At 43.7% G+C, this 26,431-nt stretch overlaps 1 protein-coding gene across 9 annotated transcripts in view; it reads right to left on the bottom strand.

Annotated features, from left to right (window-relative positions):
• Positions 1–26,431, bottom strand: part of LOC129815162 (ephrin type-B receptor 2-like) — a 175,724-nt gene that overhangs the window by 79,736 nt on the left and 69,557 nt on the right. For all 9 annotated transcript variants that reach the window (XM_055868636.1, XM_055868642.1, XM_055868640.1 and 6 more), the window contains exon 3: positions 18,762–19,446. In XM_055868636.1, coding sequence (XP_055724611.1) covers positions 18,762–19,446 — 685 coding nt within the window. The remainder of the gene's footprint in view (positions 1–18,761; positions 19,447–26,431) is intronic.

The raw sequence follows: 26,431 nt of genomic DNA, 5'->3' as shown, positions 1-26,431 counted from the left end.
CAAATGCGTTGTTTGTAAATGATGTCCTAGTGTTGCAGTGTGCCGCTGGCTATCCGTACATTTAAAAAACAAACAAGAAATTGGTGCCGTCTGCTTTGCTTAATATAAGGAATTTGAAATGATGTATACGTGTACTTGTGATACTTAACTCTCCTGTTGTGTTCGTTTCATGTTAATTCATTCTGTGTTCCCGGTCTAAATTGACCGCCCCCATTATAGCTGATTATAAATCCATAATAATACATATATTATCACCTAATGTTGTGTTAGATCTTTTTATCAACTTAAGTTCTTGTGAACATTACAAGTGTTGAACTTCTATTTGCTATTTATGGCCTGTAGGCCTCATTGACCTGAGCTCATACAACTCATTTTGAGTAAAAAAAGCATAATGTCTGGATTATTTTGACTATAACAAATACTCAAATGAAACATATTGTGCTCTTTATCACAGATTACTTTCTGTCAAAGTTTAACAAGGACATTTGTTTTGAAACTTTACCATGTTACAAAATTAATGTCTGAACACATTAAAGAACAAAAGTAACAATAACCGTATTACTAACAATAACAAAAACATTAAAACATGAAAATGTTCACAATCTGTCAATCAATGGTGGTTACATTTTGTGTGCTCTCATGCACATGTTGGACAATCCCTGGTGGTTGTTGCATGTGCCTTGCAAATATATGCACTGCATTTACGGCACATAATGCTTGTTTTGACATCGCTTGGTGCACACAGATTCCTTTTGTCTCTTCTGTCTCTGGCGGTTGATGATCTTGCTTCTGGCCCTTGTATATCTCTCACCAATCCAGCAGAGGATGGTGTTGGAGGAAGGTGTGGGCACCTTTGAATGAGTGGCTTTCCCCAACTCTTCCAGGAATAGTCTCCTCTTGAAGAATTTCCTCTGCTTCCAGCCTGGATTCACCTCCATCCACACCACAAAGGCGTTGTAGGTCGACACATCTAGGATGTTGAAGAACACAACCATGGGCCAACGTGCAGTCATCCTCTTACATGAGTATATGCCAGTAACCTGCAACAATCAGTAAATAAAATAATGAGTACATACAAGTGATACTTCATGTGAAAAATTGTGAAAAATTGCATCAAAGCGTTGTTTTAATTTATCACATCTAAAACATATTTACATATTAAAATGAACAGAATTGACTCCATATTGTTCACAAATTCAATGAGCCTTTCACCAAACAACAACATGTCTTATTTTTTATGGTGCAGATAAAACAATCTGGTAATAGAAAAAAAAAGTACGAGACTTGAAAGATAAAGAGTAACAAACCTTATCAAGGTTGTCAGCTCCTCTTTGTTCCTGTTGTAGTCCAGCGCAGCGTTGGGCTTCCTGTCCTCCCTGGTACTCACAGCGGCATCCCTGTGCAGAGTTGTCATCAGGAGCACATTCTTCTTTTTCTTCGGGCAGTAGGACACAAGAGTGTGTGTATCGGTGAATGCAAATTTAGAGGAAAAACGATCCTTGTCCTTGGTAGTGAGTAGGCAGGAGGCAACTCAGGCATGCTCCTTCTGATCATCCCCACCGTGGTCATTTTTTTGGAGCAGCTCCTGACCAAGAGCATATGAGGTGAATAAATTGTCACATGTTATGTTGTGGCCCTGGAGACCTGCAGTAATTTCCAGGACCACCCACTTCCCCTGGTTCCTTTCAGGAACACCGTCAGTAGGTTCCCCTGGTTCCTTTCAGGAACACCGTCAGTAGGTTCCCCTGGTTCCTTTCAGGAACACCATCAGTAGGTTCCCCTGGTTCCTTTCAGGAACACTGTCAGTAGGTTCCCCTGGTTCCTTTCAGGAACACCGTCAGTATGTTCCCCTTGTTCCTTTCAGGAACACCGTCAGTAGGTTCCCCTGGTTCCTTTCAGGAACACCGTCAGTAGGTTTCCTGGTGTAAACCTGCATGTTCCAGGCATAACTTGTCCTGACATCACATGCTGCCCATATCTTTATTCCATATTTAGATGGTCTGCTTGGCATGTACTGTTTGAATGGGCAGCGACCAGACGCTCATACACTGTGATGTCTGGACTTGGGTTATAGATGAGTGGCAGGCGCTCCACGCACTTGTGCCAAACCTCTCTGATCGCTGCCAGCTTGTCTTGTTGACAGCGGCCTGGTCTTGTATCACAGTTGTCGAAGTGAATCACCCGTGACAACATGTGAAATGTCTGGAGTAACATAGTGGCATGAAAAATTGCCCGACCAGACTCTGCATCCCATAAACTGGTGGTAGATTTGTCTCTGGATCTGTACACACCAGCCAAAATCAAGAGACCCACGTCTGTCCGGTCTACCTCCTTCCAGTTATCTTTGTAAACGTGTCTCCCCTCCAAGTTGGTCATGTTTATCACTATAGTTTCGATTGACTGTCAGGAACAGTTCGAAGCAGGATTTTATGTCATCAACCCGGGGCGGCAGCGTAGCCTAGTGGTTAGAGTGTTGGACTAGTAACCGGAAGGTTGCAAGTTCAAATCCCCGAGCTGACAAGGTACAAATCTGTCATTCTGCCCCTGAACAGGCAGTTAACCCACTGTTCCTAGGCCGTCATTGAAAATAAGAATTTGTTCTTAACTGACTTGCCTAGTTAAATAAAGGTAAAAAAAATAAATAAATAAATATGGCGTATCTCGTTGGCCCTGGGCCTGATAACATTTTCAGCTGACAACTGACCTCTCCTCTCAGGTAGGGATGAAGCCTAGGACAAATTCCCATTCTTTGACCGGAATGTAACAACAACCTCAGCAGGGCCCTCTTCCTCATCACTGGATTGTTCCACATCGGTTGTCTCTTGGTCTGGATCTTATTATGTGTTGTCTTCAACTTCTGACACTTCCTCCTCTAATGCATCTTCATTGTCCGTTTCCTGGCCTCTCTCCTCCTCACCAGTGTCATGATCAAAGATATGATCAAGAGCCTCACATACAGTATATCGTTTTGTCATTGTGCTGCCATAGAAGGAATTGTGAGCAAGGCCTCAAAATGAAAGTGACGTGTGTGTGTGTGTGTTTATTTAAAAAAATAATAATCACCTTTATTTAACCAGGTAGGCTAGTTGAGAACAAGTTCTCATTTGCAACTGCGATCTGGCCAAGATAAAGCATAGCAATTCGACACATACAACAACACAGAGTTACACATGGAATAAACAAAACATACAGTCAATAATACAGTAGAAAAATAAGTCTATATACAATGTGAGCAAATGATGTGAGATAAGGGAGGTAAAGGCAAAAAAGGCCATGGTGGCGAGGTAAATACAATATAGCAAGTAAAACACTGGAATGGTAGATTTGCAGTGGAAGAATTTGCAAGGTAGAAATAGAAATAATGGGGTGCAAAGGAGCTAAATAAATAAATAAATACAGTAGGGGAAGAGGTAGTTGTTTTGGCTAAATTATAGATGAGCTATGTACAGGTGCAATAATCTGTGAGCTACTCAGAGAGCTGGTGCTTAAAGCTAGTGAGGGAGATAAGTGTTTCCAGCTTCAGTGATTTTTCAGTTCCAGTCATTGGCAGCAGAGAACTGGAAGGAAAGACGACCAAAGGAGGAGTTGGCTTTGGGGGTGACCAGTGAGATATACTTGCTGGAGCGCGTGCTACGAGTGGGTGCTGCTATGGTGACCAGTGAGCTGAGATAAGGCTGGGCTTTACCTAGCAGAGACTTGTAGATAACCTGTAGCCAGTGGGTTTGGCGACGAGTATGAAGCGAGGGCCAACCAACGAGAGCATACAGGTCGCAATGGTGGGTAGTGTATGGGGCTTTGGTGACAAAACGAATGGCACTGTGATAGACTGCATCCAGTTTGTTGAGTAGAGTGTTGAAAGCTATTTTATAGATGACATCACCGAGGTCGAGGATCGGTAGGAAGGTCAGTTTTACGAGGGTATGTTAAGCAGCATGAGTGAAGGCTGCGTTGTTGCGATATAGGAAGCCAATTCTAGATTTAATTTTGGATTGGAGATGCTTAATGTGAGTCTGGAAGAAGAGTTTACAGTCTAACCAGACACCTAGGTATTTGTAGCTGTCCACGTATTCTAAGTCAGAGCCGTCCAGAGTAGTGATGCAGGACGGGCGAGCAGGTGCGGGCAGTGATCGGTTGAATAGCATGCATTTAGTTTTACTTGCGTTTAAGAGCAGTTGGAGGCCACGGAAAGAGAGTTGTATGGCATTGAAGCTCGTCTGGAGGTTAGTTAACACAGTGTCCAAAGAGGGGCCAGAAGTATACAGAATGGTGTCGTCTGCGTAGAGGTGGATCAGAGAATCACCAGCAGCAAGAGCAACATCATTGATGTATACAGAGAAGAGAGTCGGCCCGAGGATTGAACCCTGTGGCACCCCCATAGAGACTGCCAGAGGTCCGGACAACAGGCCCTCCGATTTGACACACTGAACTCTATCAGAGAAGTAGTTGGTAAACCAGGCGAGACAATCATTTGAGAAACCAAGGCTGTCGAGTCTGCCAATAAGAATGTGGTGATTGACAGAGTCGAAAGCCTTGGCCAGGTCGATGATTACGGCTGCGCAGTAATGTCTCTTATCGATGGCGGTTATGATGTCGTTTAGGACCTTGAGCATGGCTGAGGTGCACCCATGACTGGCTCTGAAACCAGATTGCATAGCGGAGAAGGTACGGTGGGATTCGAAATGGACGGTAATCTGTTTGTTAACTTGGCTTTCAAGACTTTAGAAAGACAGGGTAGGATAGATATAGGTCTGTAGCAGTTTGGGTCTAGAGTGTCACCCCCTTTGAAGAGGGGGATGACCATGGCAGCTTTCCAATCTTTGGGAATCTCAGACGATACGAAAGAGAGGTTGAACAGGCTAGTAATAGGGGTTGCAACAATTTCGGCAGATAATTTTAGAAAGAGAGGGTCCAGATTGTCTAGCCCAGCTGATTTGTAGGGGTCCAGATTTTGCAGGTCTTTCAGAACATCATCTATCTGGATTTGGGTAAAGGAGAAATGGTGGGGGCTTTGGCGGGTTGCTGTGGAGGGTGCTGGGCAGTTGACCGGGGTAGGGGTAGCCAGGTGGAAAGCATGGCCAGCCGTAGAGAAATGCTTATTGAAATTCTCAATGATAGCGGATTTATCGGTGGTGACAGTGTTTCTTAGCCTCAGAGCAGTGGGCAGCTGGGAGGAGGTGCTCTTATTCTCCATGGACTTAACATTTACATTTACATTTAAGTCATTTAGCAGACGCTCTTATCCAGAGCGACTTACAAATTGGTGCATTCACCTTATGACATCCAGTGGAACAGCCACTTTACAACAGTGCATCTAAATCTTTAAAGGGGGGGGGGGGGGGTCAGAAGGATTACTTTATCCTATCCTAGGTATTCCTTAAAGAGGTGGGGTTTCAGGTGTCTCCGGAAGGTGGTGATTGACTCCGCTGTCCTGGCGTCGTGAGGGAGTTTGTTCCACCAGTGGGGGGTCAGAGCAGCGAACAGTTTTGACTGGGCTGAGCGGGAACTGTACTTCCTCAGTGGTAGGGAGGCGAGCAGGCCAGAGGTGGATGAACGCAGTGCCCTTGTTTGGGTGTAGGGCCTTTACAGTATCCCAAAACTTTTTTGAGTTAGTACTACAGGATGCAAATTTCTGTTTGAAAAAGCTAGCCTTAGCTTTCCTAACTGCCTGTGTATATTTGTTCCTAACTTCCCTGAAAAGTTGCATATGACGGGGGCTATTCGATGCTAATGCAGAACGCCACAGGATGTTCTTGTGCTGGTCAAGGGCAGACAGGTCTGGAGTGAACCAAGGACTATATCTATTCCTAGTTCTACATTTTTTGAATGGGGCATGCTTATTTAAGATGGTGAGGAATGCACTTTTAAAGAATAGCCAGGCATCATCTACTGATGGGATGAGGTCAATGTCATTCCAGGATACCCCGGCCAGGTCGATTAGAAAGGCCTGCTCGCAGAAGTGTTTTAGTTGTACCTGGTAGGTTCATTGATAATTTGTGTGAGATTGAGGGCATCAAGCTTAGATTGTAGGATGGCCGGGGTGTTAAGCATGTCCCAGTTTAGGTCACCTAGTAGCACAAGCTAGCACGAGAAGATAGATGGGGAGCAATCAATTCACATATGGTATCGAGGGCACAGCTGGGGGCAGAGGGAGGTCTATAGCAAGCGGCAACAGTGAGAGACTTGTTTCTGGAAAGGTGAATTTTTAGAAGTAGAAGCTAGAATTGTTTGGGTACAGACTTGGATAGTAATACAGAACTCTGCAGGCTATCTTTGCATTAGATTGCAACACCGCCCCCTTTGGCAGTTCTATCTTGGCGGAAAATGTTATAGTTGACGATGGAGATTTCAGGGTTTTTGGTGGTTTTCCTAAACCAGGATTCAGACACGGCTAAGACATCCGGGTTGGCAGTGTGCTAAAGCAGTGAGTAAAACAAACTTAGGGAGTAGGCTTCTAATGTTAACATGCATGAAACCAAGGCTTTTACGGTTACAGAAGTCAACAAATGAGAGCACCTGGGGAGTGGGAGTGGGGCTAGGCACTGCAGGACCTGGATTATCTCTATATCACCAGAGGAACAGAGGAGGAGTAGGATACGGCTAAATGCTATACGAACTGGCCGTCTAGCACATTCGGAACAGAGAGTAAAAGGAGCAGGTTTCTGGGCTCGATAGCATAGATTCAAGGCATAGTGTACAGACAAAGGTAAGGTAAGATGTGAGTACATTGGAGGTAAACCTAGGCATTGAGTAATGATGAAAGAGATATAGTCTCTAGAGACGTTGAAACCAGGTGATGTCATCGCATATGTGGGAGGCGGAACAACATGGTTGGTTAAGGCATAGTGAGCAGGGCTAGAGGCTCTACAGTGAAATAAGACAGTAATCACTAACCAGGACAGTAATGGACGAGGCATATTGATATTAGAGAGAGGCATGCATAGCCAAGTGAACATATGGGTCCAGTGAGTGGTTGGGCTGACTGGGGACACGGCGATTCAGACAGTTAGTAGGCCAATGTGAACAAGCTAACAGTTAGTAGGCCGGGGCTAAACAAGCTAGCAGTTAGCAGACCGGGGCTGGCAAGCTAGCAGATAGCAGACCAGGTTAGCAAGCAAGCTGAAACATACATGCATTTGGGGGTCGGGGAGAGGAAGTGTGTCCATCTGATGAATGAGCATGTGCCTGAACTCAATTTTAGACACTAACTGTAGTCTCACCCATTCATTTCTAATGACCGATCATTTTTGACCAGGAACACCACAGGTGTACAAAAGTTAAATAAAACCCTCAAAATGTAATGAAAATCATCCAAATATATTTTGTGTGTTCACATGCCCTGTGTGGACAAAGTCATGGAACCTTATGACAATCAGATTAAATTAACTACATTTTTCAGAGAGAAAACTTGTAAATCGGTCCAATTCAACCGGAACACAACAGGAGGGATAAGTACATTTTATCAATTACATTTACTTTTGATACTTAAGTATATTTAAAACCAAATACTTTTAGACTTTTACTCAAGTAGTATTTTACTGGGTGGCTTTCACTTTTACTTGAGTCATTTCTATAGTGTATCTTTACTTTTACTCAAGGATGACAATTCGGTACTTTTTACACCACTGTAAAGAGGTATTGTCCCATTTCTATGTTGAGATAATCAGTGCATTGAAGGTGCATGGAAAACATCAGCTATGGACAATGTGTAAACACACAAAGGTATTCTGAATGTCCTGGAATATGGAGAGTGTGTGTTAGCTGTAAGAGGAGAATAAAGTCCAATGGACACCCAATATTTACAGCATTGACATACATAATTCACTATGAAGGATTTCCCCTCTCTTAAATTCATTCAAGATGCTGTAGGCTACTGTGAATCTCAGAGGTTTATCTAATAAACAAAGGCACTTTTTTTTTTACAATTATTTTATGGGCATGAAGAAACGCATACTCTCCCAGCATTGCATTTAAACTCACCCTGAGAGTGACATGGAAAACAGCTTTATTTATTTCACACAAGGCAAAATATCACACTATTCATGTCATTAACAATTTATATCATACCTCCTGTTATGTAGGTTGTATAAACAGAGAATCCCAAAAGGTTTACAAACTAGACCTGTGAAAAAGTATACACTGAACAAAAATATAAACGCAACATGTAAAGTGTTGGTCTCATGTTTCATGAGCTGAAATAAAAGACAGCAGAAATTCATGCACAAGCTTACTTCTCTCCATATTTGTGCACAAATTTGTTTACATTCCTGTTAGTGAGCATTTCTCCTTTGCCAAGATAATCCATCATACCTGACAGGTGTGGCATATCAAGAAGTTGATTACAAAGCATGATCATTACACAGATGCACCTTGTGCTGGGGACAATAAAAGGCCACTCTAAAATGTGCATTTTTGTCACACAACACAATGCCACAGATGTCTCAAGTTTTCAGGGAACATGCAATTGGCATGCTGACTGCAGAAATGTCCACCAGAGCTGTTACTGGATAAATTCATGTTAATCTCTCTACCATAGTTTTAGAGAATTTGGATGTATGTCCAAGCAGCCTAACAACCGCAGACCACGTGTATGGCGTAATGTGAGAGAGCGGTTTGCTGATGTCAACATTGTGAACAGAGTGTCCCATGGTGGCGGTGGGGTTATGGTATGGGCAGGCATAAGCTACGAACACAATTGCATTTTATCGATGGCAATTTGAAAGCACAGGGATACTGTGACGAGATCCTGAGGCCCAATGTCATGCCATTCATCCGCCGCCATCACCTCATGTTTCAGCATGATAATGCACAGCCCCATGTCACAAGGATCAGTACACAATTCCTGAAAGCTGAAAATATCCCATGGTCTACATACTCACCAGAAATGTCACCATGTTTGGGATGCTCTGGATTGACGTGTACGACAGCATGTTTCAGTTCCCGCCAATATACAGCAATTTCGCACAGCCATTAAAGAGGAGTGGGACAACATTCACCAGGCTACAATCATCAGCCTGGTCAACTCCATGCGAAGGAGATGTGTTGCACTGGATGAGGCAAATGTTGGTCACACCAGACATGGTTTTCTGATCCTTTTTTTAAGGTACTGTATCTGTGACCAACAGATGCATATCTGTATTCCCAGTCATGTGAAATCCAAATATTAGGGCCTAATGAATTTATTTCAATTGACTGATTCAAACCATGGACGTTCAATGTACTAGCTAAACTATCCTCACTGACTAGATAAGGATTACTGAATTGTGTAATTTCTTTCATCTTTCAAATAAGAGGTGAAAGAATTCCTCTATCCGCGATTGACTGTTCGATCTTCAAGGCATTCCAAGTCGATCACCTAACATTTCGGTAGAAAAGCCAACGATAGGCATAAAGGCTTGTGGTCCTTTTTTGTAAAACATTTTTTGATGCTGGCAGTAGGTACAGTTGATTCAAAAGCCCTGAGCACCGAGTAGGCAAAGTGTTCCCATTTTTAACCATTTACCATTTAACTTGGCTGAAAAGACAAACGCTCCTGCGCCCTCGGGCAGAACGGGAGATCTGTGGTTAAATTGAGTGCTCCTAATGCGCTGGTCAATCGGATAGCACAAATTACCGTGCCTAGCTACAGCTTCCACGACCCCGGCCACAGCAAAGGTTGATACTAGCCTAGGTGAGATTTCATTACTTTTAAAACCATGGCCAGAGAGAGACTGTTAAAGAATACAGCCAAGACCTGCTGTTTTTATGAGTGAGTTCATGTCAAAGTTTTATTCACCAGAACTGTCAAAACTTTTTTTATTCAACACTATTACAAGACATAAAACGTTCTTCTGTCTACTTCCACTCGCGCTGCAATGAATGAGTAGCTGTGTATTGTGTATTGAGTGTATTGTGTATTGATAGCCATGTGTTTTTATTATTATTAGCAGCTCGTCGTGTCTATTTTAATATCGAGGAATATTTCACTTTCTCTGGTCATAGGAACAACATGAATTTGTGCCAAAGGCAGATGCGGTGCGACTCGATTTTTGCCATCAGGTCGAAGACTATGTCCCCTCTCTCTGCCTCACCGGAAGAAAGGAAGGAGAGAGCAGGGACCATGAGAGGCAGACCCGTTTCTGCTCCCTCCCTCCCTCCCTACGCTGAGACTAATTTCGTGTTCAAAACAACATCGAACTCTGAAAAAAAAGACATCACTCTTGGAAAAATCGTTTTGAACAGTCATCCAACTCGGAAACTCTGGCATCTTTCTAGAGCTCTGAATTTTCCGTTCTGAAGTTCACTGGCGTCATGATTTGACATAGCTTTTTCCGAGACCTAGATGTCTTGAAAGCACCATGACCATCAGATGCAGGTACCATCAGTCCAGTAAAATAAAAAAAGCAAACAATTTACAAATTATTTCAATTTATGCTCAGCTGTCCCTCGCAGTGCATCACCAACTGATCCATTTTGTTATCAAAGCTTGAGTTTTGAAATATAATATGGTTTGAGAAGATCGATGTTGGCAGGCAAGACATATAGCTATGATAATGTATTACAACTGTTTTTATTAGGTTAATGTAAAACATTATGTTTAAAAAAGATTCAGGGGGGGAGATCTCAGCTTGCTTTTTGACTGTGAAAGTGACCACGGCTTTAGATGAACCCATTTCTTCACCAGAGTCGTAGGACAAAAAATGTGTAGTAGCGTTCTACCTTCCAGCCAGCAGCTACAGGTATGCACAGAGGAGTGGAACAGCTCAATACCTTGGGTAATTTGTTTTCTTAGTCAATGCCCCCCAAAAATGTGTTGTACATGTTGAATATTCTGTAACTCAAGCATTTACACAGCTGGGTTGTCCCCTAGAGCTAGTGCACTAGGACTCCCCGCAGCGGGCGGCTGAGAGCTAAACCAGGCTACTTTCCCAAATGTAACACAGGAACATGTAGACGACCAAAGTTCAGACGAACACCCATTGCTCTTTACACAAAGATAGAGTAAACCCTAGACTCGCTGTGCCATGCAGAAAACACTACTGCGAGTGTTATCAGTGTAAAAGTGAAGGCATCTCTACCTGCCATGGCTAAATGGAGCAAGCTGAGGCTGGGGGGGAGAGAGACGTTAATAAACCCTGTTGATCAGAGAGTAATCTGAAAAAGCAAACAGATCCTCCTGAGGTGTGTTTCTGGGAGATAGGAGAGAGCGGAGAGAGCTTAACTTTGCACTGGAGGCTGAGTGTGTAGATGAGTGTGTTCCATTTCAAACTCAAACAATGCCAGAAAGTCTCATGGGAGTGATGACAAAAACGTTGATATCGGCACTTCATTCCAATATCATGCTAGCATCAACTCCAACTTTTGAGTTTACACTAGCGTATGAAGTACTAAACATCTTGGAATCTCCGAGAAACATATATCCCTATATAAACGTTCGATTTTTCAGATTAGCCAAATCTGTTGTTAGATAAAAGATGTGGAGGCCATGATCACCACAGAGAGATTCAGTGGGGTTACGGAGAGATAATGCCCTTGACACAAAGAATACTACTTGCTTTCTGTTGTTTTCCTGCTAGGCTGTAGCAGTGAAATACAATGTTAATAGAACATTCTCCTTTGGTTTTCCTTTGGGTATAGCTACGCTTTCTACATTACATCTCTGTTCTCTGACAACATATTACCAAATATACTGTAGGTCCAGGCGGTCAGCATTGTTTGGTTGTATACCGCAAACAGAATACACCTCTCAGCCCTCAGTGTCAATAGTGCACTTAACTCTATAGTGGAGAGGAGCAGTGTATGCTCTCTGTCTGTATGCCTTCCTTTTAGCCTGCTGTTCAAGAGGAAAGTGCTCTGTTGCTCTGGTTATTAGTGCAGTATGTCATAGAGCAGTGAGGCGTCTAGTACTGATAACCCAGCTAGGAGGAGTGAGTCATCCGTAGCTCTATGTATCCTCTCTCCCCTCACTCACTCCTGTTTAATCTTTAAACACCTTTTGAACTTTAAAAGAGGGGCGGTCTTTGTTGGAGGGCTGGCTTTCTAATTTTAGAATCCATTATAGTTTGAAAAGTGTCTCCTCCACCAAGGAAGAAATCCCTGTTCTCTGCTTTACATTACTGTACTCTACTGTATAGTACACATAGTGCCATTGTGCCACAGCCCACTACATCCCATAAATCACTTATCTCTATCTTCCAAACGCTATCTCTAAATCAGTACTGCAATCTGTCCAAGAATCATATCCCTTTATCTTTACCACTCTTTGTCAGGCAGCACTTTAAGCCTCCCATGTAAGGCTCCATGCATGCCTCTACATTAAACGCCTTACTGTTTAGTGTAACATCATCCCATGAATGACGTTCCAGGAGATTGGATGACAGCGTGGGGTGAAACACGATCTGGGGTTTACCTTTCAGTAAGCAACTGGGGGTCAATTGTGTGAGAACAACTGGGCTTGTCTCTGGGATACTATGTCCACATAACACACATGGTACATTCATTCACCCTCACCAGGAATGGAGAGCAGCTCTCTCCGTGCACTTTGTTTTAGAACAGACCGACTGTATACAAAGCATACTGCATGAGTTACTGTATACTGTATGTCTACAGTCTGTTCAAATGTTGACCCATGTACTTATATGTCAATGACAGACAAGGTCGCTTCAACTGCAGCTCTTATTTTCATGTTTTGTCAGACAGACTCACAATCCATCCCACTCCCTGGCCATTCGTTTGATGATGGAATGCAGTGAAGCCTTTAACAGGACATGAATGGAGCCATCTGAAGGAGCTTGTTTGGAGAAGGCTCCGGTCCTGTCCCTAATGAGAAAAAGAGGGAGCCATCTGAAGGAGCTTGTTTGGAGAAGGCTCCGGTCCTGTCCCTAATGAGAAAAAGAGGGAGCCATCTGAAGGAGCTTGTTTGGAGAAGGCTCCGGTCCTGTCCCTAATGAGAAAAAGAGGGAGCCATCTGAAGGAGCTTGTTTGGAGAAGGCTCCGGTCCTGTCCCTAATGAGAAAAAGAGGGAGCCATCTGAAGGAGCTTGTTTGGAGAAGGCTCCGGTCCTGTCCCTAATGAGAAAAAGAGGGAGCCATCTGAAGGAGCTTGTTTGGAGAAGGCTCCGGTCCTGTCCCTAATGAGAAAAAGAGGGAGCCATCTGAAGGAGCTTGTTTGGAGAAGGCTCCGGTCCTGTCCCTAATGAGAAAAAGAGGGAGCCATCTGAAGGAGCTTGTTTGGAGAAGGCTCCGGTCCTGTCCCTAATGAGAAAAAGAGGGAGCCATCTGAAGGAGCTTGTTTGGAGAAGGCTCCGGTCCTGTCCCTAATGAGAAAAAGAGGGAGCCATCTGAAGGAGCTTGTTTGGAGAAGGCTCCGGTCCTGTCCCTAATGAGAAAAAGAGGGAGCCATCTGAAGGAGCTTGTTTGGAGAAGGCTCCGGTCCTGTCCCTAATGAGAAAAAAAGGGAGGCATCTCGTTCTGCTTGTGTGGCTCTCACCCGTCCAGTAACGGAATGTCCTGCCCAGAGGGAAGGCTATCTGAACCAGGGGTTTCAGGGGTCAATGTCCTATACCTCTTTCACACAAGACCATCAGACCACTGTCTGGAAAAACAGGGAGTCTTGATGGTCCGAGGCGGCACGGCGGACACACAGCATTCCAAAGAGATGGCGTGGGATAAGGATACAGACAGGGGACTGAACCCAGCACACGAGGAGCCATATGGGGTAGGACCCAACACAAGCACGGCCATATGGAACAGGTGTACACAGTAAACAGGCCGTGATCTCTGAGCTGGAGGTGATTCGCAGACATCTCACCTCGCGGTATCACATTCCAATGTGATGGATTTGTTGGGATAAAAGGGATGATACGTTCTGTGTTTGTGTGCGTGTGAGGAGGGGTGGAGGTTGGAGTAAATGGTTACTGCTTTGTGAAGTCTGCTGTTTAGATGTGTGCTATGCTCAGAGACAGAGACAAAGACAGAGAAAACACCTGGTCAGGCTGAAATCCCATCACAGTTGAGAACAAGGAATAAAGGAATGTGACTGCTCCCCAGAGTCTCTGTGGTTGGCTAAGACGTCCCACAGCTCCAATGTTCCCCTTCTGCTGCAACACTATTTGTAAAGGTTCACAGACCACACCATTAACCTACAGTATAACAGCCCCTCAAATCATGAAATAGACTTTCCATTGAAGCATCTATTTAAGAAGTCAACTAGTATTTTGTATGATATTTGTCAGTCATATATTGGGATGATTTACATACTGTGTGGATGTAAATGCGGACATCCTTATGTGCATATTAAAAGGATTTCATCTGTAACCGTATAATCACATGTATAGGATTAGCTTCAATGTGAGTTTCTTGTGTCTACAGTATGTAGTGATTCTAAAGGTTTTCTCTTGTCTCTCAGAATTCTCCTTCATGTGCCTTTGTTTGCACATGCAGTGCAGCAAAAGCCTTGAGGGGGTGTGTTTGTTTTGCTTTTGCCTGGTTGTAGAGTGCAGGGGTTGGATGTCTAAGTGTATGCATGGCTGTGTGTGCCCAATGTTTGCTGTTAGTCAATTAGAGCTATAATTAAAGGCAAGGGCATCTTGGGAAATAAAGGCAGCTGCAGCAGAAATGTCAGTGTTTCCCCTAGGATTCTATTCAGCAGTGGTGGCAAGGGTAGCGGGGTGGGGGGCGGTTCCCCTCCTCATCTCCTTTTCCTTTTCCATGCAATCATGCCATGGCCAGCCCATCCCAGGGCACACCTTCTCACTTAATCCTCTCTAACTCCCTGTATCTACCATTACATTTGACTGAAGGATTACTAAAGCGCCCCTCGTTAATCTTCTTGCCTTAGATGTGCTACAGCAGAGCTAGCATCAGGCAGCTCAGCCCACACTACTGAGGGAGACCTCACCACATCTCACCACATCCAAGAGGAGAGAAACACATTGATGTTTCTCCACAACCTGACCTAGAATACTCTTCATCTGACCTGACTCTGTTGTTATATTTTCATATGTAGGGGATAGCAGAAAGAGAGAGCAACCAAGCCAGTAATAAACTGGTTTGAGGACCATACAGAATGTTTGCTATGAGGGTCCATTTTAATATTGATTCTTGATCCTTTCTAATTTTGTATTAATGAATGCTTTGAATCTGTGAGCTGTGCAAATGTAGCATTCCATCCCGTTCCCTCATGGCCTCTCTCAGGTAACAGTCTATGAGCTGTCAGGCTGTCTCATGTTTCACACTGGGCTTTTCTTTGCATGTCAGTAGGAAAGACCATGCAGTCTCCTGTTCCTCACATTCTACACCCTCAACTGTCATGGATGTCAAGCAGAGGTATTTGATGTGGTGTGCTGAATGCTTCCTTTTATATCTGTGCAGCGGGACATGCCTGTGTAAACTACGCTGGTGACTTTACAGCATTCCCCTTCCTCAAACGCACTAGTTAAAGAACTACTGTACGGTTACTTAGTGCTGCTCGAAACTTTTACTGTAAATGTGACTTTTGCGTCTCTGTCTGAACATTCATTGCTCCATAATATGAGACACACTCCCACAGTCAAGACCCTTAAAGCCACAATAGCATGGGGTTAGATGATCAGATTACAAGAAAAAACACACATGGGCATTGTTAGGGAGTTTGCATTTCCACCCCTGAACATGGCTCTCATTGTACCCTTCTAGAGAGAGAGTGCTTTTATTTCAACTGGTACGGCAAGGATGAACAGGACCCCATGTGTGTGTCTCTGTGGTCCACCATCTCCTCAGGCTCGAAGGGTAATCAGATCTCTACTTTCAGGGCCCTTTCTGTTCAGAGACCCTCATTTGCCCCTGGCACTATGAGAAGTAACTTCATCTGGTTAGTAACACGATCACAGAGAAAAGCCCTGCAATTTAAACTGAAACAGCGCTGTCTATTGTCAATATTTTGACAGATTTCATGTCAAAGTGTAATTATTTGCAAAGGGCCGTGGCAAGGATTTAATTGATACATGTGTAATTACGTCTTGTTGCCAGAGTGTTGGAAAAAGCATCACTTGCCTTATTAATAATATTGGCGCAAGACTGCTCTCTCATCTTCACTGTTATATTATTTTCTATCTGTGGTTCCATAATCCTCTCCGAAAGAGGATACTGAAGACTCCCTGAGAGGGCATCTTTCACAAATCAATTCATTACCTAAACATGAGCGGGCAAAGGCGCATCTTTCATAAATCAATTCATTACCTAACCACTGGCAGTTAAAAGGCACTTACCACAGTCTCACACGGCGATATCAAATTTCAATGTGGAGAAAGATAAATCCACAAATACCAATCGATGGCAGGCCTCGATCAGAAATCTAATAAAAAAGGCTTACCATACAATAGGCCAATCACAAGCAATAAAAATGTTCATCTTTAATGATTTCATTTTCTTATTTTGTATCACACACATTTCACCTTTTTTGGACTGAGTCTCATAACTATTGTGTGCCTATAAAATCCATCTCTATGCCAGTGTTTTGTTGCATGCCACAGCTCCACTCTAAGATAATGCATCCTGCTCATAAAGTTTTAATAGTCCACCGAGTGTGTCTATGTTATCACTGGAGACCTAGCCACACTGAGAAAAACTGAAAAAAACATCTGCTTGTACACACTGGGTAGCAGTGTGTGAGCCTTGGCCTTGCTAACACAAAACCACTCTCAGTACAGCAGAGGTGCTGATGATTTCTTTTAATTTAACCTTTATTTAACTAGGCAAGTCAGTTAACAACAAATTCTTATTTACAATGACGGCCTACTCTGGCCAAACCCAACGACGTTGGGCCAATTGTCTGCCCTATGGGACTCTCAATCACGAACAGATGTGATACAGCCTGGATTTGAACCAGGTACTATAGTGACGCCTCCTGCACTAAGATGCAGTGCCTTAGACTGCTGCGCAACTCGGGAGCCCAAAAGATGAACATGAAAGACTGTAGTGAAAGAAGCTTTTCTTCAGAGCAGAGGACATTGGATGGCTAGCCTCTGTAATTAAAGCAGATTTTTCCCCTGTTGGAGAAATGAACAGGAGGGTGATAAGGAACTAGAAGGAAAAAACGCTACACCCCAACATGTGCCGAAGATGAAACACTGCCACTGCCCAGCCCTCTAGCAGTGATTGATTGAAAAACATTCATTTCAATTGAATGGCCATCAATTGAATTGTATAATCCAGTTTCACACAAAATCACTGTGATTGAGGATGCCCATGGGACGTTTCAATCCGACAGTGCAGTGAATTACATGTAGGTCAAAAAACAACCAGATTTGTTTAATTATGCAGGGGTTTCAAATTATAGCAGATATCCTCCATGCTCCTCTTATTGGTGTGTATCCCTTAAGGAGGACCTGTGCTTGTCCTCATTAGCAGTCATTGAGCAGAGGTACTGTTTTGAGGAGCAAGGCGAAGAGCAACAGCGCCATTCACTGTCCCTCCTCTCAGCAGAACCAGAGCCAGAGCTGCTGGGGGCTGTGGGGTAATTACAGGCAGGCTTATGACAGAGGCAGCAGTACACAGGCGGCTGGAACACAGGTAGGCGGTGTATTGTGCCTGCCGGCTGGCTGCCTGGCTGTGTCAGCGTGGGCCTTGTCTGCAGGCTGCAGGCTGTAACTGCCCTGTTTTGCTGTTAGCCATCAGGCTCTCTGACCGCGTCCAGCCAATATCACCTGCCGCACAGCAAAAGGGCGTAGCAGCACAGGTGAGGCTGAGCACACTGATGTTGTAAAATGGTAAATCGATATGGACCACGAGGGATTCCAGTCGAAGATAAGAATGATAGGTGGTAGGCGTTTGGTGCAAATCTTCTCTTTTGTCCTTGAAATACTGTACATTTTGGTGTACCCAGTAGGTGTGTGTGGTAGCTAACTGACTCAATACTGCATTGCACCTACAACAATAGATCTGATGCTCCTACTCAGCTTTGATCTTATTTTGTCTGTTTGTGTTTTCATTAGAAAAGCTATCATTGGCTTAAAATCAAATCAACTTCAGCCTTCACTGTGAGAAACTGAAATATTAACCTCTTTACAACCTTTTCCACCAGAGCTGGAATATGGAATGAGAAGAGCTATGACAAAATGATTAAATGTAACATATTCACACATCCTACATGCATTAGCATTACAACTTCCCTTGAGGTAAAGGTAAATTGTTTCCTTTCTACGTGGATTTGAATGGAAGTCTAAGATTACATCCATTACACCGTGTAGAGTATTGAAAGTAATAAATAACTCCAGGCTATGACAGACCTATGTGACTGGAGTCCAAACACCTCTGATCTGACACTCCTCTTCCTTTAGAGTGCTTTAGAAATGAACTAGGCCTGTTCTATGTTCGCCCACTTCAACAAAAAAAACATATTCTGACATATATACTGTATAACCTGAAGCACATCTGTTACATATGTGAAGTAATATTCACCAGTATATTATTGGAAAAGCTTAGGAGTGATCATTCACATGAACATATGACCGTAGAGCCAACGTGTACTATCCAATGTGAAGTGTGATGATCCCATCTTCCTGTTTATTTATTCAATACATGGGCATATTTTACAAGCGTAGACTGTCTGTTCATATGGAATAACCTGATCCCTAGAGCAGCATGAAGTGCAGTATGCAGACAGGTACGGTATTAAGTACTGTGTGTATGCTCTGCTATCTGGATTACTCTGTTATGAATATACAGCTGACTGGCTCTGTAAAGGTTACTGTGTCCTTCTAGTCTGGATAACAGAGTTGAAGAGAGAGGGATGAGAGTGGCCCTTACCTCTACACACAGTCCCGTTCTCCACAGCCTCGTGGCCAGCCTTGCACATGCAGCGCCCGATGGGCACCATCCACTCCCCGTCCCCGTTGCAGTACAGTTTTATGGGCACGTCCACCTCCTCCCCGTTGGAGATACACACACCCCGCGCTGCCACCAGAGAGGTGCTCTCTGCCCCAGACAGGGTCTCCTGAAACACAGCTCCGTTCTGGATGACGCGAGGACACTTCCTGTAGAAGACACGCACGGCGATGAGGGACATGCAGCCGCCGTAGTCCTGGAAGGCCAGGTAGAATCCGTGTTTGGACACGGGGCCGAAGCTCCGCACCTCTGTGTTAATCTTCATCACCCGGCCGCCAAGGTCGACCTGGGAGAAGCTCTCATCGGCCGCGATGGTGTCCACCTTGATCCAGGGGTTCTCCATCCATGGCGGGGACACCTTGTTGGCCGTGTCCGAGTCTGACTCATAGTAGTACAGGTTAAAAGTCTCTTTACAGGAGCCGGGCACGTTGGGGATGGAGCTGCAGTCTCGCACGGAGAACTTCATTTCCACGTGGATCCGCTGTGCACCCCGGCGCCAAATGTACTTGGTGCGGACCCAGTTGTTCTGGTTGTTGTCGAACACGTTGCACACCTGGTAGGTGCGGATGGTGTTCATGTTCTCATCGTATCCACTTACCTCCTCCCACTGTGGAAGAAGGACACAGAGGGAAAGGGTTATTCTGTCCTTGTGTTGACCACATGCTGACCGTATATATTTTGGTTTAGTAACACGTCAATACCTCCAATGCTTTACCTATACAGTACCTCACATAACCCAAGGGCAATTGTGTACTCAGCATCATGGCTACACTTCCACCTAACCATACTCCACAGATAAAGACAGGGCCATTCCCAGCGGCAGTGCTCCCAGTCAGGGCTGAAATTAAACAGCAGGAGTTTGGGAGGGTATAATATGGGCAGGGTATAATCTGCTCCCTGGCATTGTAATGCTCGCACAGAGTTAGGGGGGTTGGCATCTGTCTGTGCCCACTGGAGACCCCACTTGGCTCCCTGTGTGAACCTGGCCTGTTTTTTCCCCTCTGCTCTGCTCTGAGACAGGACCATGCATTATTTATCTAGTAAAGGAGAACAGGTGTTAAAGTCTACTCTATACAGCCAGCAAGGCTTTGTAGTGCAGCCTCCTCTCTGGCTCCTCTCTGTCCTCTGGCCAAAGAGAAAAAGAGGAAACTATTTGCATAACGTTGATGTCGGAAGCTCTTCAAGGGTAACAAGTACTGGGAAAACAATCCCCTGGTCTAAAAAAAACTGGAAAAAAACATTTTCTCCAGGGCATTGGTGATGCATCCAATTTTCCTGTTTTTGAGTTACAACATGTTATTGAATACTAGAATGGGCAAATCTCTGAATTAGTCCAGCACCAACACATCCGTTACTGTGAATGAAACATGTTAGTCATTGTAATGAAACACATGCATGACATGAACATAACCCTAATCTGAGTCACACAATAAAACAGAACTGAGGTAATCACATTACACAGGTAATTATCTGCAAAGGGAGAGCAGATTTCAGTTTCTATGTTTGGGATACTTTTCATTTCATCACACACACACACAAACAACAACACACACACACACACACACACCTAGACAACATAAACTCAGCAAAAAAAGAAACGTCCCTTTTTCAGGACCCTTTCTTTCAAAGATAATTTGTAAAAATCTAAATAACTTCACAGATCTTCATTGTAAAGGGTTTAAACACTTGCTTGTTGAATGAACCATAAACAATTCATGAACATGCATCTGTGGAATGGTCGTTAAGACACTAACAGCTTACAGACGGTAGGCAATTAAGTCACAGTTATGAAAACTTAGGACACTAAAGAGGCCTTTCTACTGACTCCAAAAGAAAGATGCCCAGGTCCCTGCTCATCTGCGTGAACGTGCCTTAAGCATGCTGCAAGGAGGCATGAGTACTGCAGATGTGGCCAGGGCTGTAAATTGCAATGTTCGTACTGTGAGACACCTAAGACAGCGCTACAGGGAGACAGGGCGGACAGCTGATCGCCCTTGTAGTGGCAGACCATGTGTAACAACACACGCACAGGATCGGTACATCCAAACATCACACCAGCGGGACAGGTACTTAATGGTAACAACAACTGCCCGAGTTACACCAGGAACGCACAATCCCTCCATCAGTGCTCAGACTGTCCGCAATAGGCTGAGAGAGGCTGGACTGAGGGCTTGTAGGCCTGTTGTAAGGCAGGTCCTCACCAGACATCACTGACAACAACGTCGCCTATGGGCATAAACCCAACGTCGCTGGACCAGACAGGACTGGCAAAAAGTGCTCTTCACTGATGAGTCATGGTTTTGTCTCACGAGGGGTGATGGTCAGATTTGTGTTTATCGTCGAAGGAATGAGCATTACACCGAGGCCTGTACTCTGGAGCGGGATCGATTTGGAGGTGGAGGGTCCGTCATGTTCTGGGGTGGTGTGTCACAGCATCATCGGACTGAGCTTGATGTCAGTGCAGGCAATCTCAATGCTGTGCGTTACAGGGAAGACATCCTCCCCCCTCATGTGGTACCCTTCCTGCAGACTCATCCTGACATGACCCTCCTGCATGACAATGCCACCAGCCATACTGCTCGTTCTGTGTGTGATTTCCTGCAAGACAGGAAAGTCAGTGTTCTGCCATGACCAGCGAAGTCCATGAGAAGGAGATGAACTGCAGTACTTAATGCAGCTGTTGGCCACACAAGAGACTGACTGTTACTTTTGATTTTGACCCCCCCTTTGTTCAGTTACACATTATTCCATTTATGTTAGTCACATGTCTGTGGAACTTGTTCAGTTTATGTCTCAGTTGTTGAATCTTGTTATGTTCATACACATATTTACACATGTTAAGTTTTCTGAAATTGAATGCAGTTGACAGTGAGAGGACATTTCTTTTTTTGCTGAGTTTATTTTACTAGTAGCGCGTCTATATGCAACGTCTGCTGTTATTCCAAGGACTCCAACCACCGTGACCTTGACCTGACCAGTTCATCTGAGGAAAGCCTTTTCTTAACCCAATGCCTTTTCACACCAGTCAGCCGCACCCGTGCTGCCTCACCCCTAACTCTCTCACCCCCTTCACTCTCCACTTCACAGCTGATATAATTTCACAAATTAGTGCCCACTTAACAAGGATTTTGACAGAGGTTTGACGAGTAAGGAGGAGACAGTCAGCCCTCATGTTTAAGACCCACGTTCTATCAAACACTCAGACTAATTAGAGCTTTTCTGCTTTATTCCCGTGTCCCAATTATTCTCTACAGACAGACATCATGCCAAATATGTACAGTTCATTAATAACAGTTGTTAGATGTTAGTAACTAGAGGGATTTGAAGGAGACAAGTATGATTAAAACTTGTAAGATTGGCACTAAACTCAAAACAATTAAGATTGTGTTTGTAGACAATGATTAAAGAGTCCTTGGATGTGATTCAACCAGATGGTAGCTATATGTCTTCATTTTGAGGACACACATCTACAAATCCTTTATAATTCACAGAATACAATAGATATGGTCCATTAATGTGCAATTAAAGCAACACATGAACACATGAATAAGTGTTAGAATGTTAATATTGACAAGTGTATGAATGTTACTGTTGATTGATGGGTTAGAGATCTCCTTGGGTAAATCTGTTGGTTGGCCCATTTCTCTACCCATCCAAATGGACACAGCCATCCAGGGTCATGGGCAGCCATTGACCTTTCCACCTCCCTTCATAGATTGACGCTCTTTTCAGACAGAGGTCGTGGACCGATTAAACAGGAAAAGACAGAGTGTGACGTCCTCTTGTTCTTAGTCTCAAGCATCAGCCCATCAAACTTAAATAAAGTGAACTGGGGTTGGGAGTGGGGGGGTAGCCACTAATGAGAGATAGACTAGGAGAAATGAGAAAAGGGAAGGGAGGTGGGCTATGGCCAGGCTAAAAAGACCCCAAACAAATGTGTTTTGATGGAGGGCCCCTTTAAGTCCTGTCACAGCTTTGCTACCCTGCTTTCATCAGAGCCAGTGGAGGGAAGCAAATGGGACATAACAAGATGCCAGCGATCAAGCGCTGAGTGTGAAATAAGAAGAAACGTCTTCATTTTCACAGCTTTTCCCCCAGTACTAGAATGGGAATGCGGCTACAGGGCAGTCATGTGTTAAGTAAGGTGGTGGAGTTGGTGGTGGAAGCTGAGAATTACAACACTAACTCTCTCTCCTTTGAGATGTTTTTTTCCCACTCCAGGACACACAGACTTGTTTATGTGAGTCCAGATCTATTGAGTGGGGTATCCATCACGACCACCATGTAGAGTATCTTCATTAGATGTAGGCTATGTAGCAGGATGCTATAAAGCAGACGATACTGTACAGAGATCATACCAGTATTGCGATACTCGTTAGTTCGTTACTATCATGGCAAAGAAACAAAACATGAAGGTCGATTTAACTTCTTTAGGAAAACAGCCTTAATATTTTAATATTTTACATAAAAAACTTCATTATGTTGCCATCCAGAGTCACATTTATTTATTTTCAAAGCTGTAGCACAGAATATTTTACATAAAAAATAATGCGATATTGGTATCGTCCCAGCCCTACTGTACAATGTATTCAACAATCAAATACATTCTTGGGGGCCCTAAGCAAAATCGTGTTCGACCATGATTACTACAAATTTAGACTAACTTTCCATTCTAAAAAATGTTAGCTGAAATGGTCTAATTGAGTGACTGCCAGTGACTGACATAACAAGAAAAAACTGCTGATGCACAAACAAATTTCATTCATTTCAATTTTGTATATTTTACTATACTAAACCTCAACAGTAAAATATTTGTTTATTTATTTTTGGGAAATTGATCCTGGGCCTACAAAAGATGTGCCAGTTTCCCGTGGCTGACCTATGGACATAAAGAGCTCACAGACTGAGACAGAAGAAGTAAGTGCTTGCAATCAACAACATGCCAGAGGAGTTGCTCTCTTCGAGGTTCTGTGTTCACATAAAGGAGGTCCTTCTAATGGGGTGTCATCGGCTCAGAGGTTGGCACCCAAACATAAAGAGGACCGTCATGAATGGGGCGCCAAAGTGTCCGGGGTCGCAGCTATCGCTTTGAGGGTCGTACCCAAATATAAAGACAGCCATCAGGGCGCTAGCGGTGCAGAGCACTGTGCACCCTGCAGCACCGATCTACTAAGTGGGAACGGGATGTACAGTGGGTGAGGCAATTGTCAGCCATCTTCTAATTACAGCTAAATGAATGAGTTTGAACACCACTTATCCTCTTGACTCACATTCGTATCCCATGTGTATTATGCTGCATGGTGACACTTCCAGTAGATCTCAACAGCTACATTGTGTTGATATATGACCTTTCAGTTAAAGATAAATGGCCTTATAATTCCATGAATGTGGCCTGTATAAGCTATGAAGTACAGCATATAAGCATTTCGCTGCACCCGCCTTAACATCTGCTAAACTGTGTACGCCACAAATAAACTTTGATTTCAAGTTCTACTGAGTATGGAGTTTGGAAAAGTACACAATAGCGACTGCCACCCACCAGCCGCTTACTGTAGCTGTATGAAGTGATAGATCATAATGGTCTCTGAGAAAGGTTTGCGATCAATACCTCACAGGGCTGCCAGCCACTCCAGGAAGGAGTGAACATTCAGCTGACCTGCAAGCTATAAGTCTCCCTGACAATGTGTCTCTGCTTTATCTGTAAAGCCAAGCGGAACACACTGTCAGAGTCATAGAGGACACTGTCTCCAAAGCAGAAACTATTCCCAAAAGGCAGCTTTTGCTACATGAAACTATCAGAAATAGTCTATCTGGTCTCTAGGATGGACTTCTGTGTCTAACTGAACCTCCTTCCTGTGGTGGAATCGGCTGGCAGGGTGAGCTGTAGTTTTCTCCGAGGACATTTTAAATCATTCAAAGGCCACAGTGGCATGTATGACACAACATGAAATGTGTACTTCAGTTCTCACGTCTTGTCATTACAGTGTGAGGATCAACCTGGGGTGGCTGGAGAATCAGAGAACAGCTACACACATACAAAACATTCCAGCACTCTGTCACCGATACAAGTAAATAAATAATTCACACATAGGAGAAAGAAGCCGATGGAAATCTCTTGGGGCTGAGTTGTCCAATTTACAGTTGTGGGAAATATGTCAGAGTAAGAGTGCTCTGCCCTAAGGGGACAGGGGACAAATGACACCCAGTCTCTACATTGAGTTACAAAGAGGGGAACAAAACAGGCCAAGTACTGCAGGAATCTCAGCCACATGGATGGCACAGAGAGAGAGACACACGGAGAGACATAAGTGGAACTGTCTGATGCAGTCAACTTCATCTACCACTGTCTACTCGTAATGAACAACATGTGAAGTTAGACAAACAAGCGTCATAGTGCCTCTTTAACCTGCTTCCACCAATCTACATGAGGATTGTATTCACATTTCTCCTTTGGTGTAAAACAACATGACAATAGAATATATGCCAAGTTCCCAACCTGCGATTGTCAGTGCAGTGCTCACATAAAATCATAACCACGCAAAGATGTTTTCGTCTATGATGAAGAGATCCTAAAAAACCTGAATAAAGTTTTACAGACCCACTTTAATTGACAGTCATACTAAATTAGGGGTCACTCTATTCTACAATGAGCTCCATACACTACAATGCTCTAACAAATGACCATTTAGGGAAAGAAATGGCTATATGCAAAGTTCTGACCAGGCTCTTTCAGAACCAGGAGGTTTTATTCTGTATGAATGCTTTAAATTACAAATGCATTTGAATGCACTTGTGATTGACTCAGACACATCTTTGGGTCAAAGTCTCATCGTGAAACGTATTGTAGGTTGCAAAACAAAAGATTTAGCTAAATTGCTGTGACACTAATTATGCACAGCCTTATGTGGTGTTTGGTATTCAAGACTTGATATTAGTAGCCTAAATACCTTCCCTGAGAATTTCAGCGGATGTTGCTCTAAAATGTTGTGAACTGACATGAATATGGAATAATTAATTTTATGTAAGACTTCCATATTCCCCAGTCACTGAGTTCATTATAGCCGACTATAGAGAACGTACAGTCTATAGATCCCTCAAACGTCTCTTCGAGGTAGATTTCAACTTGTGCCAAATGAATCAACCTTACATAATAATATCTTATTAATCTGAATTATGTCACAAGTTGGCATAAAATGAAATACATTTGTCATTGCTAAAGCAGCATATGAAATTAAAGCACTACACCCAGGGCTAGAATGTGCTGTGGCCTACACATGCCTTTACCTCTACTATCCGGTTCTATGTCCTGAAGTCACACAGAACATTTCCTTACTGGTGCTTACAGGCCACAACATTAGTCCTTAATATATGGAAGACCTCAACATCCTCTCCACAGAATGTGTCTGGGTGTTTTTAGTGCATTGACTACAACAAATACTACAGTTTACTATAGAATACTATAGTACTCACTATAGAATTCTGTAGTAAACTGTGGTACATTGTAGAATCCTATATTCGACACTGTAGTATCCCTTGACCGTATAGTGCTTACTATAGACATTTGTAGTGTACTGTGGAATACTAAACTACAC

The sequence above is a fragment of the Salvelinus fontinalis genome, chromosome 18 (assembly GCF_029448725.1).
Source record: "Salvelinus fontinalis isolate EN_2023a chromosome 18, ASM2944872v1, whole genome shotgun sequence".
Lineage (NCBI taxonomy): Eukaryota > Metazoa > Chordata > Actinopteri > Salmoniformes > Salmonidae > Salvelinus > Salvelinus fontinalis.
Note: the sequence above shows the minus strand (reverse complement) of the source record. Positions and strands in the feature narration are given on the sequence as shown.